The following is a 19,431-nucleotide window of genomic DNA, read 5'->3' as shown; positions in this document are numbered from 1 at the left end:
CTGCCATTATCTATTACAGCAGCCTCCTTCCGTTTTGAGCCAAAATCAATTTTAATTCCACTGAGCTCGCCCTCTCCGCTCCCTGACCAGGGGAATAAATTCACAAGACTCGTGGCACTAAAATAAATAAATAAATTAAAAAGCACATTCATTGTTTCACCAGAATGGCTGTGAAGAAATTGACAATTTGTTCTAATGCCTTCATTAAGAAAGTCACAGCAGAGAATAATCTGTAGTAATGAACTCATTTGTACAATTTGTATGGCTTTAGAGACAAAGAGCTTTGTTTTACATCCCTTAACCAAAGACAGATACAACATCTACTTTAGTATCGTATTAAAGAAGATATATAGAATCACATGGAAGCACACAAGATTTAGACAGGTACCCTTTCAACTATAAATCTGATCTCCTTAAATTAATCACATAGAAACTACACATTATAGCCCTGAGATCTGTTGGAAGTTCTTCATGATGTTGCAGTCTATTTCGTCTTGTAAACTATGAGAGAACTCATTATCACCAGCCCTGCCACACAAATGTAAACGCAGCCACCATTTGGAGGATACAGCAGTTAAGAGATAAGCGGGCATGAAAAGGTTTGGGTACTTTACACTTTTAATCAGGACCACCATCAGCACCAAAAAACGTTTAATAAAACAAAACTAGAATATTGTAAAAAAAAAAAAAAAGACCCAATATGCACAGAGGCAGTTAAACTGCAATGGTGACACCACCGCCTGTTACATGCTTTTCTTCATGTAGATTTAGATTGCTAGGAAACACACTGGAGCGTCACAGAGAGTTACAATAATCCATGAGCCCTGCGCACACAGTGTACCGCACCAGCAATCAATTACAACGTTTACATTAACCACCCATAGATACTTCCACCAGCCTGGTGGACGTACAGCATCACACACTCTATAGTCTTGGCTTTTCAATTGACCCAACAGCAGCTTCAGGAGGTGATCCACTTAGCCCTTTCCACCACATGGCAGACTGTCTGTATGATTGCGTTGCTGTGTTTGATGAGGACAGCCAAGGGCCTGCAGAGATGACGTGCTCCTCAGCGTCTCTCTCCTCCTGAGCCACTGAATCAGCCCATCTGCTGTGGAGGAGGAGGAGGAGGAGGAGGAGGAGGAGGAGGATTGAACTCGCACACACAAATCATACATTCTGCTGCATGTTTCAAAAGCACACTTTCATCTCTAGCTGGGGATGCTTTCAGCTTATAAACAGCAGCAGCTTTATCACCGGCGGGTCAGTCCAGGGGCATTGTTGTGCTCTTCGGAAACTAGTTTTCGTTTCTCTGTTGGCAGGGCAACGGAATGGAACCGAGAACTACTTCCTGGTTCAAGTCAGCTGGAGGTCAAGGGGTGGGGTTTAGCAGAGTGATGTCATTTCTTCCACGCTCCAGATTCTTGAAGCTGTTTTAAACGCATACAGAAAGACGGGTTCCTTACAATGGAAAGCACATCTGGGGGAGGTCTTCTCAGTTTGCCTGGCAGTCATACTTCCCTTTCCATCGAGGGCTGGTAGTTCATCTAACCCTGTCACTGTCTTAACCCCCATCATTACCAGGTAATCACCAGTTCATTCATTAAATAACATGTCACTAAGAGAGATCACAGCACACAGGGAAGTTGCAAGGGTGTCATGGTATCTGGGGCCAAGGCATGTGGGATGGAAAGCTGTTGTGAAGCCGCAGCGATGTGCTGCTTTTTCCTGGTTAGCTGAGGACTCCCTTCAGCTGGGTGGTGAAGGTACTGCAATGCACCAAACCAGAAGAGAGAGAGGGAGAGAGGAAGAGCGAGAGAGAGACCGAGAGAGAGCTGCTTCACCGCTGTCCCTCCTGTTGCTGCTTGAACAAATCCCTCAATGAGCAGCACACTACATCAAACACACCAGCTGCAGCAAGAGAGCGAGAGACAGCTCACTTCTCAACTTCTTACAAGTTTATTCAATGTATGTCTTTGCACCAGGAGTGACTGACTAGAGCAGCTCTAACAGACAGAGAGGATTAAGAGAGAAGGAGGTAGAGAAGGAGGTAGAGACCTCCAAGTAGGAGGTTTAACACCTTCTGACATTGTGTGAACGAACCTGCAAACACAGCTCCAAACGCTGCCTATGTTTAAAACATGCAATAATTCCACAGGATTGAATCTGAAATCAAACATTCACAGCTGTTAAAACCAAACACGTCCCTACAAGAAGTCACCATTATTGAAGGCAGCAGTGCTTTTTAACGGCAATGGTATCACTGATGATGTGCAGAAAATACCAATGAAAGGTCTTGTAATTCCTGTATTAACGTGCCTCACCAGTGTTAGAATCTGCAAAGCAGCCGTCGCATGCGGATCCTGACGGCTCTTTTTGTTACGTCACACTTCCTGGGAGGCCAGAACAGAATCCACACACATCAGGTCACCACGGGGTCGTCTCCATGGTGAGAGTTCTACACATCCACTGTCATCCACCACACATCGTTGACTTTCAACAGGATTTCTGACAGGACAGTTTCTGAGGTTCATTTAAAAATAGCGACACGAAATGATCCAGTCTGTCATCACGCTAACCTGCTTGAATCCTGAGCCCTTATTCTACCCTCGTCCCCCAAAGAACAAGAGGCAAGAGGTTCCTTCAAACAGCTCCTCTGGACAGGCAACGGCTCTGTAAAGTAATAATATACTGCTTCGGACCGAGTCGTTTAGCAACACCGTGGTCATCAGCAGGACTGCTGCACCAAAAAGAGCAACCTTTAATATCACAGGGCTGGATAAATAAAAATAAAAAAAATACTGATAACAGACAGGCAGCTTTACTGGTGCGTTCAATGAGGGAAGATGACATGCTTTCTTATTTAGATTTGTGTTGTTCTTGTTGTGCTGCCAACCATCCTTGCTGGGTCATAGCGACCCCTGCTGGTAGAGGTAGGGAACTGTATTATTTATTATTATTTCTTAGCAGACGCCCTTATCCAGGGCGACTTACAATCGTAAGCAAAAACATTTCAAGCGTTACAATACAAGTAATACAATAAGAGCAAGAAATACAATAACTTTTGATCAAGTAAAGTACAAGTTTGACAAACCACAATTCAATAATACAGCAGGTAATAGTGATACTTACATCAGAATAAGATTAAATAGTGATAGTTACATCAGGATGTGATTAAATACAAAGTACTACAGGTTAAAAACTTGGCAGATTATTGTAGTCACTGTGATTGCTATTTTGCCAGCTTGTTGTGCCTCCATATAAACCCACAACCAGAAATGTATTTGTAATTCAGATACCTCCTATATAATGTGTGCCAAATTATCACAAAAAAAAAAAAAATGATGCCCTTTTATTAACTAGTTTTGTAACATAAGAACTTGCAGGAAAAAAATGTTTCACTGGTGCAAGGACAGAAAAAAAATGGTGTCATATATTTCCTTTCTTCCCTAGTTTCTCTATGCTCCACCCCAACCCTGTACTGCCCTATTGGAAAGCTTCGTTTAATACGTGCCTGTACTCAGTATACAGGCCCATTATCAGTAAGATACCCAGTGGCTTCTGGCCAGCGCATTTCATGACTGGGGAGCGTCTGTTCTATCGAGATGTTAATCCAGTTTCAAATGAAATGCATCCAGTCATGAATTGCAGAGCACTCCTCCACACTCGCAGTCCCTTGATGAAGCAGATCTGTGTTTGTGTTACTGTGTTTCAAAGCATTACCACCCCTGCCCTCAGCTTGCATCTGCCATAAATCAGAGGCAGAAAACAGTGACCTGAAGCATCCTCCTTGAGCGCCGCCGCCACTGGCTCATTCTTTCTGATTTCAGATACCTATAAAAATGCAAATGTGCAGAGCAAAGCAGCCTCTCTCTGTGTGCTGCATTAATCAGAGAGCAAGGCCAGCGGAAAATACCGCATCTAATTCACAGCTCCAAAACAGCACTGTTGATGTACTGGGTCTAATGCATTCATTGATTCACACTCTTCATACAAAACAATACCAAACTAATCTTACTGTTGTATTAATGATATGTATACTAGCAGTGCCCTACTCAGAAGAAGACGACACAACACTGACACGAAGTCCTGGCCCTCTCTCAATCAGAGGCACTTGCAATATAGACCACGGAGTCTATTCTGGCTCAATTGAACAGACCCCCCCCTCCTAGCGTTCTATTGCATATTGCATATTGTTCAGTTAAAAAATAATTAACCACAAGCTGCTACAGCACGACAAACAGCGTCGTCATCGAGGGGAAAAAAATCTAATAAAAACGCCACTTCTCCAGCAGCTCATAATAGCCCAGTTGCTTTCACTGTTTCCAGATACAGTATTCTAGTGACTGATGTGTGATCCACTGGGACTCAAAGGCAGCCTGTTCCCTTCTCCTGTGGCATGCGCGCACGCGCGCGGCTGCACCAGAAACATTCCATCGATTCTGACAAATGATTCGGTCAAATGCAGATTTCAATGACGTCACACACAACGAAAGACAGCTGTTTTTAATTATTGTTATTAATTAACTCAGTTCGCCAAAAGATGCACAAAAAATGGCGTTAAAAAATTAAAAGACTAACGGTACAGCTGTATATTGTATCGCTATATTTTGTAAATATATTTAGGAATTTCTTTAGAATCCAAAAATTTTACTGATTATGTCGACTTGATAAAGTTCAGTTGGTTATGCTGAAGGGGGAAAAGGCATGTTCTAAAAATACAATACATGAGCGTGCCAGCTCAGTCTATGTATCGTCGCTATTGAGTTCTATATTTTAATGCTGACGGGCTTCATTGACTTCAGATTATTCCCTCAACTAATCATCCCTTCAGAAAGCACTGTCCCATAGCTGCATGGATATACACTCTGCAATTAGGGCCAGCATTAACATGTCGTCTTGCAGATGATCTGAATGCACCTGTATTTGTTGCACTAGGGCCAGCATTAACATATCGTCTTGCAGAGATCTGAATGCACCTGTATTTGTTGCAGTTAGGGCCAGCATTAATATATCGTCTTGCAGAGATCTGAATGCACCTGTATTTGTTGCAGTTAGGGCCAGCATTAACATATCGTCTTGCAGAGATCTGAATGCACCTGTATTTGTTGCAGTTAGGGCCAGCATTAATATATCGTCTTGCAGAGATCTGAATGCACCTGTATTTGTTGCACTAGGGCCAGCATTAACATATCGTCTTGCAGAGATCTGAATGCACCTGTATTTGTTGCAATTAGGGTCAGCATTAACATATCGTCTTGCAGAGATCTGAATGCACCTGTATTTGTTGCAATTAGGGCCAGCATTAACATATCGTCTTGCAGAGATCTGAATGCACCTGTATTTGTTGCACTAGGGCCAGCATTAACATATCGTCTTGCAGATGATCTGAATGCACCTGTATTTGTTGCAATTAGGGCCAGCATTAACATATCGTCTTGCAGAGATCTGAATGCACCTGTATTTGTTGCACTAGGGCCAGCATTAACATATCGTCTTGCAGATGATCTGAATGCACCTGTATTTGTTGCAATTAGGGCCAGCATTAACATATCGTCTTGCAGAGATCTGAATGCACCTGTATTTGTTGCAATTAGGGTCAGCATTAACATATCGTCTTGCAGAGATCTGAATGCACCTGTATTCGTTGCAATTAGGGCCAGCATTAACATATCGTCTTGCAGAGATCTGAATGCACCTGTATTTGTTGCAAATAGGGTCAGCATTAACATATCGTCTTGCAGAGATCTGAATGCACTTGTATTTGTTGCACTAGGGCCAGCATTAACATGTCGTCTTGCAGAGGATCTGAATGCACCTGTATTTGTTGCACTAGTGCCAGCATTAACATATCGTCTTGCAGAGGATCTGAATGCACCTGTATTTGTTGCAATTAGGGCCAGCATTAACATATCGTCTTGCAGAGGATCTGAATGCACCTGTATTTGTTGCACTAGGGCAGCATTAACATGTCGTCTTGCAGAGATCTGAATGCACTTGTATTTGTTGCAATTAGGGCCAGCATTAACATATCGTCTTGCAGAGATCTGAATGCACCTGTATTTGTTGCAATTAGGGCCAGCATTAACATGTCGTCTTGCAGAGATCTGAATGCACCTGTATTTGTTGCAGTTAGGGCCAGCATTAACATATCGTCTTGCAGAGATCTGAATGCACCTGTATTTGTTGCAATTAGGGCCAGCATTAACATGTCGTCTTGCAGAGATCTGAATGCACCTGTATTTGTTGCACTAGGGCAGCATTAACATGTCGTCTTGCAGAGGATCTGAATGCACTTGTATTTGTAACGTGAGGTTTTGCGTAGCACGTGGCGCTCGTCCGTGCTGTACGTTGTAACTGCGACTGTTGCAGCCCTAATGCTTTGCCATCTAGGGAAAGCGATCCCTCGGTGCGCCTCTGGTCAGTTTGCCACGCAGGTAATTAGCTGTGCTGCTGTGTTCACAGTGTTTCCTCTCTGGGACCGCAAACACCACAGCCCCTATACTGTACATCAATAAGAACACGTTTCTACGAGACTGCAAAGATTAACAGCTGTGTTTATCAGTCAGCATAATTCAAGTACGTTTTCAAATGCCTTCACTCTTTCCTTGGATGTCATGCGCCATCTTGTGGCCTGAAGAATAATTGCGCTGTGATTTTTCTTTCAAAGCAGAAACCACGGTGGAGTCTGTGGATGCATTCAGATAATGCCTCTGGAATTCACCAGCTCGCATTTCTTTACCGTGCGTTCACTGCGCTTTACCGTGCGTTCACTGCGCTTACCGTGCGTTAACTGTGCTTTACTGCACTTTGCTATTCATTTATGATGGTACACTTTTTTTTAAAGGGAAAGAAAGGTAAATAAAATAACACCACAAATAATCAGATTGGCCTTTGAATGCATTTCGAGTCTTTACGAGAACAAACACGGTTTAGATGTGCTGGTTATCTCACTCCAGTATGTACTAAAAAACAAAGGACCGTTCTGGGAGGCCACTTTTTAATGAGCCATCCTTTGGCACTCCACGGTGAGAAGAATCAGGCAATCTGAGGACAGAGTGATCCTCAGTGGGTTAGAACTGAGGCCCACTGTCTCTTTACAACAATGACCAAAGGGGCTCCGCTCCAGACTGCATTTCTGCACTGCAATTAACAAGACGTGGGGGGTGCAAGGAAGTTGGCTTGATGCTGCGTTGGTATTTGCAATACAAAAGACAGGCACTAGAGGGAGCCACACTCCATCAGACTTCACTGAGACCGTCTCTATAGAAATGCACAGGGAGTGGGATATGTGAAACACCTGCGCACTGTTTTGACTGATTCACTTGTTATGTAAATGGAAGATGGTTCTGAAACAGGAATGCACTGGGGACCGCTGTCTGCTGATGAGACTGCAGTCCCAAAATGTATCTGTTAAGAAACACCTGTGAGATGTGTTCTGTAATATACAGTATAACAGTGTTGCTAGTCATGATAGGCAAGATAGCATATTCAAAAAGCGCTCGGCTGGCAGGTGCTTCCACAACCAAACCAGCCGTTATTAAGGACCAGGCAGCAGCAACTTTTCATATATAGCCTGGTCTTTGAAATTCCCTGCGTAGTCCAAACTGAATTATAAAGAAACAACATATCTTTAACAGAAAGAAAAAGGGAGCAGCGATGATATTGCTAGTGCTAATAAGAGGTATGACGATGGATCTTAAATCCTTCAGTGATGTTCACAAACCCCCATCTCCCTCTGAAATGTGTGCCCTATAAGGAAGAGTTTGGACAGGAGGCTCCTGGGTTAAGCACAGTCCTGGAGTGACTAGACTGCAGCCACACTGCAATGTAATTGCTGTGTACTTGTGCATCTTCACACTCTCATCGCCTAGCCATCACTGAGCCAGGGGTTTCCATGGTGATGCAGCTCTGTGAGGTTCTCTAGACAGGGAGGGATCCAATCCCCCTTCTCCTCACCTCCACGCTCACTGACAGAGTCACGTAGAGACAGAGTGAGAGCGCTGTGCAGACAGGGAGGCAAAGCAGAGAGAGCGAATGCGCCAGCCCCCCTTCTCCTCACCTCCACCTCCACGCTCACTGACAGAGTCACTGAGAGACAGAGTGAGAGCGCTCTGCAGACAGGGAGGCAAAGCAGAGAGAGCGACTGCGCCAGCCCCCCTTCTCCTCACCGCTGTCACTGATAGCATTAGCATACAATATGCAAACAATATCAATAGTCAGCATGCATGAGCAGGATACTTCTGAGTGGGCTCCACTGGGGAGACCTGTGAACTTACAGAATGACTCCCTATTGTTGAGGAATAAAGAATCGTGCAGGTATTTGCTATAATTAGCAGGTAAGCCTGATCAATGCATTTTCCACTCACGAGAGCCCAGGCTCTTTGGGGTTTTAAACTCAGCCTTGGTACATACAGTAACTGACACGTCATTTACAGTCTGTGAAACAGCTGCTGTGATCAGATGCATCCTTGTTAGCTTGCCTTCGCACTAGCCAGATGCCTCTCTGCCAGCGTACCAGCGAGTCATGAATTTCAAACAGTTTTACTGGTGATTCAAGAGCTTGTCGGTGAAATTACAGGCTTTCTTTTGTTCTTGTGCCCTTCCATTTGAGTAATGCGTTGAAGCACGGGCTTTCTGAGAATAGAAGGGTGACTCCATCTCTCTCCCACGCACATCCTCGCACAATATGCACCTCAATTAACAGGAAACTACTGAGATACAGCTCGATTCTCGTGACTGTCTCTATGGAACGTGGTTTCTCTCTTTTTTTTTTTGTTTTATGAGTGCTTGCCTTTGATCAAGGTGAACATTGTCCTCTCCATTCATCCTCAGAGCATGGCTAGTGGGAATCTCAGCTTCCCCACATTGTCCCACAAGTATGCCTCAATGGGCGCAGTTCAGTCTCCATGCCTCAAGCCTGCCCTGGACTGGAGGAAGCACCCTTTCCTGAATTCCAGAGAGAGCTGCTTGGCATGTGCATCAGGGCCACAGTTTAAAAAACAAATCAGCCATGATCCAGGTCAGCCAATTCCCAGTCCCTCCACTCTAACCACCAGACCACACTGCCTCCCAGTCCCTCCACTCTAACCACCAGACCACACTGCCTCCCAGTCCCTCCGCTCTAACCACCAGACCACACTGCCTCCCAGTCCCTCCGCTCTAACCACCAGACCACACTGCCTCCCAGTCCCTCCGCTCTAACCACCAGACCACACTGCCTCCCAGTCCCTCCGCTCTAACCACCAGACCACACTGCCTCCCAGTCCCTCCGCTCTAACCATCAGACCACACTGCCTCCCAGTCCCTCCACTCTAACCACCAGACCACACTGCCTCCCAGTCCCTCCGCTCTAACCACCAGACCACACTGCCTCCCAGTCCCTCCGCTCTAACCACCAGACCACACTGCCTCCCAGTCCCTCCGCTCTAACCACCAGACCACACTGCCTCCCAGTCCCTCCACTCTAACCACCAGACCACACTGCCTCCCAGTCCCTCCACCCTAACCACCAGACCACACTGCCTCCCAGTCCCTCCACTCTAACCACCAGACCACACTGCCTCCCAGTCCCTCCACTCTAACCAGCACACCATCCTGGAATAAAACTCCTGATCTTGAAGTTGATTGAGCAAGAACGAAGCAACTTCCATCACGAGTGGCTTTTCATTTTGAACTCTCTCTCTCTCTCTCTCTCTCTCTCTCTCTCTCTCTCTCTCTCTCTCTCTCTCTCTCTCTCTCTCTCCCTGCCATGCAAGGTCAATACTATCGGATGTAGAGGAGCATTTAGCTGCAACTGCATCCTACGACCGGCTATCTCGTTTCGCTAATCAATCCAGACCGGCTGATCGAGAACAATACATTGCCCCTTCACAGCCAGCGTTGGATGCAAATGTTGCACTCTGTGCCTCTTATGACAATCAGGGCTATAAAGAGGTGCTGGTGGTCACAGCAGGGGGCGCTCTTCCTTCTCTGACATCATACAGAAAGACAAGACATTCTCACCTTCACAGTAAGTCCAACAACAGTCCAGGAGCACAGAGTTGGGACTAGACAGCCACTAACGACTCAACAAATCAGAGCACAAAGACGGCTTCCGACAACCCGTCTGGACCTGTTGAGAGTTCCTGTCACAGAACAATCACAGTAAGGGGTTTAGTGGGCTGCTAAGGGAGTTTGGCTTGGAGTGCAGCACATTTCCTATGGTTCATTTCTCCCCTGTTAGATACTGGGTGTCTAGGTGTGATCTGGATGAGCCTTCATCGCCGTGTCTGCTGCTTAGATCATTATGTTCCATGCTTTGTAACTAGTCCAGGAAAATGGTGTCTGAAAACATTTCAAAAGGCTGAAGCGTATCGCTTTTGCGTGACGGTTCTTAAAAGGGCAAGTGAAAAAAAAAAAGCTCTGTCTGATATATTCAGAAACAGCAACAGCAGCAGAGGATGGACACAGATTCGGGAAGCGAGAATCCGGGAATGCAAACGCAGCTACGACACGCGCGCTCGCCAGCACAACTTGCAGGGGAATCAGAAATCCTGATTCTGTAATACTGCCCCTCCCCCCCTGACTGAGGAGGAGTTCTGGGATTATGACATGAATGAAAAGTGTAACATGCTCAAACGCTAACGGCTGCTGAAGGATCTCCGGAGTCACGCAGGACTGCCTTTCTAGCTGTCTGGAATCTCAAAGAGCACGGCTCTGAAATAGCATTCAGAAGAATTGAGATTAGCACAGACAGAGCAGTGGACTGCAGGCACACTGATTCAGATGAGGTGCTGGATGTTAAACGCTGGCTAGCTGGGGGAATGGAGGAAGCCTGCCATGGCCTGGCGTCCTGGGAGAGCTTCTTCTTCCCACTGTTAATCACTGTTAATTACTGTTAATCACTGTTAATCATATTATTGTACCACATTGTACTACATTTACTTACATAATGGCATTTTTTTGGCATCTTTGATTGGGATTTCAACTCAGCACACAGTGACCCCCGCCTGTCTAACAGCACATGGGAAAGTGTGTGTGTGTATGTCTCAGTGTGTGTGTGTATGTCTCGGTGTGTGTGTGTATGTCTCAGTGTGTGTGTGTATGGCTCAGTGTGTGTGTGTATGGCTCAGTGTGTGTGTGTATGGCTCAGTGTGTGTGTGTGTATGTCTCAGTGTGTGTGTGTGTATGTCTCGGTGTGTGTGTGCATGTCTCAGTGTGTGTGTGTGTATGTCTCGGTGTGTGTGTGTATGTCTCAGTGTGTGTGTGTGTATGTCTCAGTGTGTGTGTGTGTATGTCTCGGTGTGTGTGTGTGTATGTCTCAGTGTGTGTGTGTGTATGTCTCAGTGTGTGTGTGTGTATGTCTCGGTGTGTGTGTGTGTATGTCTCAGTGTGTGTGTGTGTATGTCTCAGTGTGTGTGTGTGTATGTCTCAGTGTGTGTGTGTGTATGTCTCGGTGTGTGTGTGTATGTCTCAGTGTGTGTGTGTGTATGTCTCGGTGTGTGTGTGTATGTCTCAGTGTGTGTGTGTGTATGTCTCGGTGTGTGTGTGTGTATGTCTCGGTGTGTGTGTGTGTATGTCTCAGTGTGTGTGTGTGTATGTCTCAGTGTGTGTGTGTGTATGTCTCAGTGTGTGTGTGTGTATGTCTCAGTGTGTGTGTGTATGTCTCAGTGTGTGTGTGTGTGTATGTCTCAGTGTGTGTGTGTGTATGTCTCAGTGTGTGTGTGTGTATGTCTCAGTGTGTGTGTGTGTGTATGTCTCAGTGTGTGTGTGTGTATGTCTCAGTGTGTGTGTGTGTGTGTATGTCTCAGTGTGTGTGTGTGTGTATGTCTCAGTGTGTGTGTGTGTGTATGTCTCAGTGTGTGTGTGTATGTCTCAGTGTGTGTGTGTGTGTATGTCTCAGTGTGTGTGTGTGTATGTCTCAGTGTGTGTGTGTATGTCTCAGTGTGTGTGTGTATGTCTCAGTGTGTGTGTGTGTATGTCTCAGTGTGTGTGTGTGTATGTCTCAGTGTGTGTGTGTGTATGTCTCAGTGTGTGTGTGTGTGTATGTCTCAGTGTGTGTGTGTGTATGTCTCAGTGTGTGTGTGTGTGTGTATGTCTCAGTGTGTGTGTGTGTGTATGTCTCAGTGTGTGTGTGTGTGTATGTCTCAGTGTGTGTGTGTATGTCTCAGTGTGTGTGTGTGTGTATGTCTCAGTGTGTGTGTGTATGTCTCAGTGTGTGTGTGTGTGTATGTCTCAGTGTGTGTGTGTGTGTATGTCTCAGTGTGTGTGTGTATGTCTCAGTGTGTGTGTGTGTATGTCTCAGTGTGTGTGTGTATGTCTCGGTGTGTGTGTGTGTTAATCACACAAGGGAGACTGTTTGTTTCCAAGCCGATCTCAAAACAGGACATTATCAACACAGGAAACTCTTGCCCAAGCAGTGTGCTTTTGACACAGCTAATAAATATGTCAGTTCAGAAAGCAGGCGGCAGTGTGGAACTAAATGAAATGGGATGCATTGGGTGCTGCGTTTCTGATGCTGACATGGTATTTCATATTTACAACAGATACATTTCTACAGGGTGGCACAGGGCTTCATCCACTGGTGCACCTGGGGTCGCTGGCAGAGGAATGAATCAATACATGACAGAATGGAGGAGAAGAGCTGATCGGATATCAGGATATCTGAACCCTTCCTGCTGTGTTTCCAGCACACCCCTTTACAATTCCAGGGGTCTCAGTCCGGATATCTGAACCCTTCCTGCTGTGTTTCCAGCAGACCCCATTAAACTGATCCATCACTGCATTGATCGCTTTGTTCATACGCTTGCTAGTTGGTTTTAAAGTATTGACCCTGGGAGGACCTGCTGAGATTGAGAAGCTCTTGTTTACGCTCAGTGCAGTTAAAAGCAGCGGGAATAGAAAGAAAACAACACATATGAAGATGCTTTCATGTTTAGATTGGGATCAAACCATTTTGAAGCATTCTCTTTATTAACACAGGCTTCGTGGTTGCGTGGTGATGTCATAACGGCTAGCATTCTCTTTATTAACACAGGCTACGTGGTTGTGTGGTGATGTCATAACGGCTAGCATTCTCTTTATTAACACAGGCTACGTGGTTGTGTGGTGATGTCATAACGGCTAGCATAATCTTTATTAACACAGGCTACGTGGTTGTGTGGTGATGTCATAACGGCTAGCATTCTCTTTATTAACACAGGCTACGTGGTTGTGTGGTGATGTCATAACGGCTAGCATAATCTTTATTAACACAGGCTACGTGGTTGTGTGGTGATGTCATAACGGCTAGCATTCTCTTTATTAACACAGGCTACGTGGTTGTGTGGTGATGTCATAACGGCTAGCATTCTCTTTATTAACACAGGCTACGTGGTTGTGTGGTGATGTCATAACGGCTAGCATTCTCTTTATTAACACAGGCTATGTGGTTGTGTGGTGATGTCATAACGGCTAGCATTATGGTCCGTGTGCCCTGCTCTACACAGTCATGGCTTTACAAACCTCTAAAAGGTCACCTTGAAGTCTTCTTTTATTCATCAATAAGGAGAGCAGCCTTTAACCTTTCTGTGTAATCATGTGCGGCTGGGAATGTCCTGTGTTGCACATGCTCTCCTGCAGTAATGTCACGCTCCAATTTTACTCCAATAACCTGCTTCAATCACACTTATTTAACAGTGTCACCCCCAGGTTTAGTCATTTCACCCACCCAGTTCCTACTATCTATTCTAAACGTGCTTCATACAACTAACAACACTCAATACTAATGTCCAGTTTCAGGTAGAAACTCCACCAGTAAAATTCCACCTGGGATAATAATAATAATAAGGGCTCAACAGGTTTCAGGGCTAGTCTTCAGCACCCAGCAGTGATAAGGAACCCGCTTCTACTTGCTTACCATAGGGACTGTGGGCAGCTCCAGTAAAGTTTATTTAGCTAAATGTATTTAGACAACGTAATATATTTTCACAGCAAGTCACAAGACTCGCTTGTAACTAAAGAGCAGGGCATTATTATGATCAGGTGTTCTGAAAATCAATCAATTTCATTATTACTATAATCATCATCATCATATTATTATTATTATTATTATTATTATTATTATTATTATTATTATTATTGTTATTATTATTATTATTATTATTATTATTATTATTATTATTATTGTTCAGTTGTTATTTCATTCTTTATTCAAGGCATGCTTACAGGTGCTCATTACATCAATGTGCTGGACTGATAATGATTTTTTGCACAGCAGTACAGCACTGTGTAGTAGCTTACCTTTGCCCGGTTCCTGGGCTGTGCCGCTGGTGCATTTGTCTGGAGACCCCGCTGTCGGTTCATCACACTCGAATAACTGATTTATTTCCCCTTTCTTTCCTCCAAGACCCCACGCCTCCTGATTCTTGCCTGCAAACGCCGTGACAGTAAACCTCTGGCTCATCTTTGAGAGGGGTGCAGACGGCTCGACGCGCCTTGTACAGTCTGTGCTGATGATGGAATTAACGGGGAGGACAGGCGAGCACGGAGCTCCGGCGAGGATGTAACGGTAACGTTTTAAACGTCAGCTCTGTCTGTCTGTCGGTCAGTCTGTCTTCCCTCGCTCTCGATCTCTCTCTACCGCACTCTCTTCTCCAGCAGTAGTAGAGCCGGGACTCAGAAGAACAAGCAAGCCCATCAACCTGTGTCTGCGCCGAGGCTTTCTCCTGGGTCCTAACGCACGCCCACACCTCCTCACGTTTGAAGTGCGGGGTTTCTACAGATCAGAGGGGCTCAAATTTGATTACTGTTGATGGACAGCTGATTATTCGAGTAAAGATCGGCACTTAAAAAAACAAACAAACCAAAAAAACACATTATTATTATTATTATTATTATTATTATTATTATTATTATTATTATTATTATGTATTTACTTACAGACACCTTAATAATAATAATAATAATAATAATAATAATAATAATAATAATAATAATAAACACCTGGTTAAATATGGTACTGGTTCTAACTGGTCATGCTGGTTTAAGTCAGTTTACAGTCAAATGCTCGGTTGCCTTCCTTCTTGAATGTGATTGTTATAAACCTGTGTTTTTATATTAGATACACGCTGATTTTCACTCACTTCTGATTAAAAGGAGCTACACCGTTGAATTATTCTTTTTTAAAACCATATATATTATAAAAACTGTAGTACAGAGTGCAGTGTCATACACGCTGCTGCTCAAGGTCAGCGTGGCCAGACAGCTGCTCTGACCTGTCGTGGAGTCGATCTCTGATAATATTGTTCAGCAATGCTACATCCCCTTGGGACAGGACTTTTTATTTTATTTTTAGAAATGTAAAAAACCGTTTGTTCTAGAAATTACCGTGCCAGTACTCTGAAAGAAACCCTATCGACCGGTGTGCATTATAAAATAGATACAAAGATAGGAAACTTCACATTGCACGCGTGTGCACACAGGACGGAAGGGATATATTAACAGTGTACGATACCGTGCATCCCACACACACACTGCACGCGTGTGCATGCTGTAATGTGCCCCTGTCTAAAGACCTGACCCGACCTCGACCTGCGTGAAGCAAGGTGTACCCGGCACTGAGTGCTGCTGCCTCGGAGACTGTCTGGAGCCGAGGCTCGTGACAATCACTCTGCACCCCCGCCCAGGCCAGAACCTTCATCAAGCTCCTGGACCCCTCTTCCAAATCATTTTCCACCGGCTGGCTTTTCACAAAAACACATCGTTTAGTCATTCATGCAATCACTCATTTATTCATGCGTCCGTCTCGGGTTCCTTGCTTGCACAAGCGGCTGACAATATTCAGGTGCTGTTTGACTTTCCCCACACTAGATGGCGCAAGTTGCACGGAAAATATCCTGTCTCTTCAGAACATTGTATCTTATGTTATATTGTGTTGATTTTTTTTTTTTTTTTTTGTAGTCATGTACTGTAAAAAGGAGATTAAAAATCTGAACAGCATTCAAATGCATTTTCGACCCCCTTCAATTGTAAGCCACACTTGCAATGATTGTGTAACTATAACTGATATAACTAATTTGTCTGTTTCAGTATCACATTCCCATCAATCTATCTTCCTGCAGTCTATTAAGATCGAGACGCTCCACGCACTCCGTTTGTCTTCAGCCGAGTAATTCAGTGTTGATTGACAGATAGTATTTGACAGGCCCACAAAGATTGGGTTGTGGATATCCTGAGTGCTATTGAGTCCTCGGACTCCGGGAGGCTGCGTTCAATACAGGAGGAATCGGCGCTGCCCCAAATCCTATTATTGTATTGAGCAAAGGGAGCTGTGCGGAGGAGCGGGTCTTGAACCAGGGATTGAGTTTCTGCAAAGAGCAGTGTAATAAAGTTAGGGTTTACTCGCTTCCTTAGTGCACAAACCTGCCAGCTAAATAATATACACTCGAGGCAAACCTTTCCAAAACACAGCCTCTTCTTCGGATGTTCTAATGGAATTATCTTTGTAAGTGAACTTGTGTTAGCTGGCAGTTTGGCAGACAGGTTTCTGATAGAGGACGAGTCCTGCTGAGTCGCTTGTTTTAGAATTAGGAATGTTCTCTTCCGATCACCGCCCTGACTAACGAATCGTCTCTGTGTTTGCACCGGAACTAAAGCTAAATACCTTCAAGCAGGCTCTGTTTAGCTCCTTTTGCTTTTTATTTTCAGATACGTGAATTAATCGAGACTTTTTAAGTTTATTTTTGTATTTTTGTTTACTACTTCTCTGTAGTTTCCATGCTTTCTGTAGTGATGGAATGGTTTTTATCCAACTTAAACTAGTTCCATTCCGTACATTACAGAAATCAAAAGCTGCAGTGTATCATGACATATCCTACGGCAATGGAGGGATCTGATTGGTTGGAAAGGTTGTGATGGTGTACTAATGGATAGATAGATAGACAGACAGATAGATAGGTCCCTATCTGTGTCTGTCCCTCTCTGTGTCTCTCTGTGTCTGTCCTTCTCTCTGTCTGTCCCTCTCTGTCTGTCTCTCTCTCTGTCTGTCCCTCTCTGTGTCTGTCCCTCTCTGTCTGTCTCTCTCTCTCTCTCTGTCTGTCTCTCTCTCTGTCTGTCCCTCTCTGTGTCTGTGCCTCTCTGTGTCTGTCCCTCTCTGTATCTGTCCCTCTCTGTCTGTCTCTCTCTCTCTGTCTGTCCCTCTCTGTATCTGTCCCTCTCTGTCTGTCTCTCTCTCTCTGTCTGTCCCTCTCTCTGTCTATCCCGCTCTCAGTCTGTCCCTCTCTGTCTGTCCCTCTCTCTGTCTGTCCCTCTCTCTGTCTGTCCCTCTCTGTGTCTGTCCCTCTCTGTCTGTCTCTCTCTCTCTGTCTGTCCCTCTCTCTGTCTGTCCCGCTCTCTGTCTGTCCCTCTCTCTGTCTGTCCCTCTCTGTGTATGAATACAAGGTGTGTTAATGGGACGGTAGTGCGTCAGTATTCTTGGGTCAGAGTGTAGCAGTGGCAGAATAATGATGAGCAATGTCTGGAATGGCCACTGGGTGTCACTAGCGCACGTTGTTCTGCTGTGCTGTTAGTTGTGCAGACAGGGCATTCTGGTTTGTAGACGTGGGTGCTGTTTCTTATTACTAGAATCTAAGGATGTGATTTTTTTTTTTTAAGTTTTGGTCTCGGTCCTGCATTGCATTGCAAGAAAACAACCATTTGCTGATGCTATGAGTTTAACAAAGATTTAAACATGGTTTGTGGTTTTGGGGTCTGGAGTATGACATCAGCACTAACGCTTGGTACTTCCGTCATACAAACAAAGGCACTGAAAGGAGTGTTGCACCGTTTCTGGTGCTCAAGGACTGAGGCTGTGTGAACAGCCCACGTGCCCGCAGAGCTCACTTACTCCAGGGCTGGGACTTGTTTAAATAACACAAAAAGAAACGCAGCTCGATCTCATAAGCATCGCACACTCTTCTAAACGTTTCCCCTACAGCAAAGTGTAATAAAGCACAGTGAAAGCATGGCAAGGCACGGTAAAGCATATTAAACATGGCAAACCAGGATAGAGTGCAGATTATAGCACTGGGGATAGCATGGGAACACGGTTTCCATATCTAGTAACATCGCTCTGTGAACACCACTGTGATTACACATGTGGAGGGACTGTAACAGCTGCTGAGCAGCGTGGACTCTTTACTTTCACAAGCGTTTCACACTTACTGCAGCAGTAATACAAGCTGAAGTGCAAATGATAAGGGCCAGTACAGCGTGTAGGGAAGCCTGTGCTGTGTTTCATACGGGACGGGGGAGCGCACAGCACATGGGATATTGTGAGGAGTGAGGAAGTCAGGGGAGTGCTGAGCATCAGTCATTCTCACAAGCTGACCACCCCCTGACTCCACTGGAGGACAGCTGATAAAGTTAACCTTAAATAATGCTTACAGAAACCAGGACCAGCAGACACACTGCTGGCAAGAGAGTGGAGGCAGATTTATGATAAAGGGAAGGAGACTCTTCTTCACACAGAGAGTGGTGAGGGGATGGAATGGGTTACCTAGTCATGTTGTTGAAGGAGACTCTTCTTCACACAGAGAGTGGTGAGGGGATGGAATGGGTTACCTAGTCATGAGGGGATGGAATGGGTTACCTAGTCACGTTGTTGAAGGAGACTCTTCTTCACACAGAGAGTGGTGAGGGGATGGAATGGGTTACCTAGTCATGTTGTTGAAGGAGACTCTTCTTCACACAGAGAGTGGTGAGGGGATGGAATGGGTTACCTAGTCATGTTGTTGAAGGAGACTCTTCTTCACACAGAGAGTGGTGAGGGGATGGAATGGGTTACCTAGTCATGTTGTTGAAGGAGACTCTTCTTCACACAGAGGGTGGTGAGGGGATGGAATGGGTTACCTAGTCATGTTGTTGAAGGAGACTCTTCTTCACACAGAGAGTGGTGAGGGGATGGAATGGGTTACCTAGTCATGTTGTTGAAGGAGACTCTTCTTCACACAGAGAGTGGTGAGGGGATGGAATGGGTTACCTAGTCATGTTGTTGAAGGAGACTCTTCTTCACACAGAGAGTGGTGAGGGGATGGAATGGGTTACCTAGTCATGTTGTTGAAGGAGACTCTTCTTCACACAGAGAGTGGTGAGGGGATGGAATGGGTTACCTAGTCATGTTGTTGAAGGAGACTCTTCTTCACACAGAGAGTGGTGAGGGGATGGAATGGGTTACCTAGTCATGTTGTTGAAGGAGACTCTTCTTCACACAGAGAGTGGTGAGGGGATGGAATGGGTTACCTAGTCATGTTGCTGAAGGAGACTCTTCTTCACACAGAGAGTGGTGAGGGGATGGAATGGGTTACCTAGTCATGTTGTTGAAGGAGACTCTTCTTCATATAGAGAGTGGTGAGGGGATGGAATGGGTTACCTAGTCATGTTGCAGATGCTGAAACATTTAGATCCTTTAAGAGACCACTTTGAATCTTTTCC

The 19,431-nt window shown here is 45.0% G+C and overlaps 1 protein-coding gene across 5 annotated transcripts in view; it reads right to left on the bottom strand.

Moving 5' to 3' along the window:
* Positions 1 to 14,688, bottom strand: part of LOC117432547 (solute carrier family 12 member 5-like) — a 97,159-nt gene extending 82,471 nt beyond the window's left edge. The window contains exon 1 of one of the 5 annotated variants that reach the window (XM_059004096.1): positions 14,263 to 14,688. In XM_059004096.1, coding sequence (XP_058860079.1) covers positions 14,263 to 14,425 — 163 coding nt within the window. In that variant the 5' untranslated portion in view covers positions 14,426 to 14,688. The remainder of the gene's footprint in view (positions 1 to 14,262) is intronic. The other 4 variants (XM_059004093.1, XM_059004095.1, XM_059004094.1 and 1 more) reach the window with 4 other exon arrangements.
* Positions 14,689 to 19,431: the final 4,743 nt, after the last annotated feature.

Source organism: Acipenser ruthenus, chromosome 29 (genome assembly GCF_902713425.1).
Source record: "Acipenser ruthenus chromosome 29, fAciRut3.2 maternal haplotype, whole genome shotgun sequence".
In the NCBI taxonomy this organism is placed as follows: domain Eukaryota; kingdom Metazoa; phylum Chordata; class Actinopteri; order Acipenseriformes; family Acipenseridae; genus Acipenser; species Acipenser ruthenus.
The sequence above is the reverse complement of the archived record's forward strand: the minus strand, read 5'-3'. Positions and strand labels throughout refer to the sequence as shown.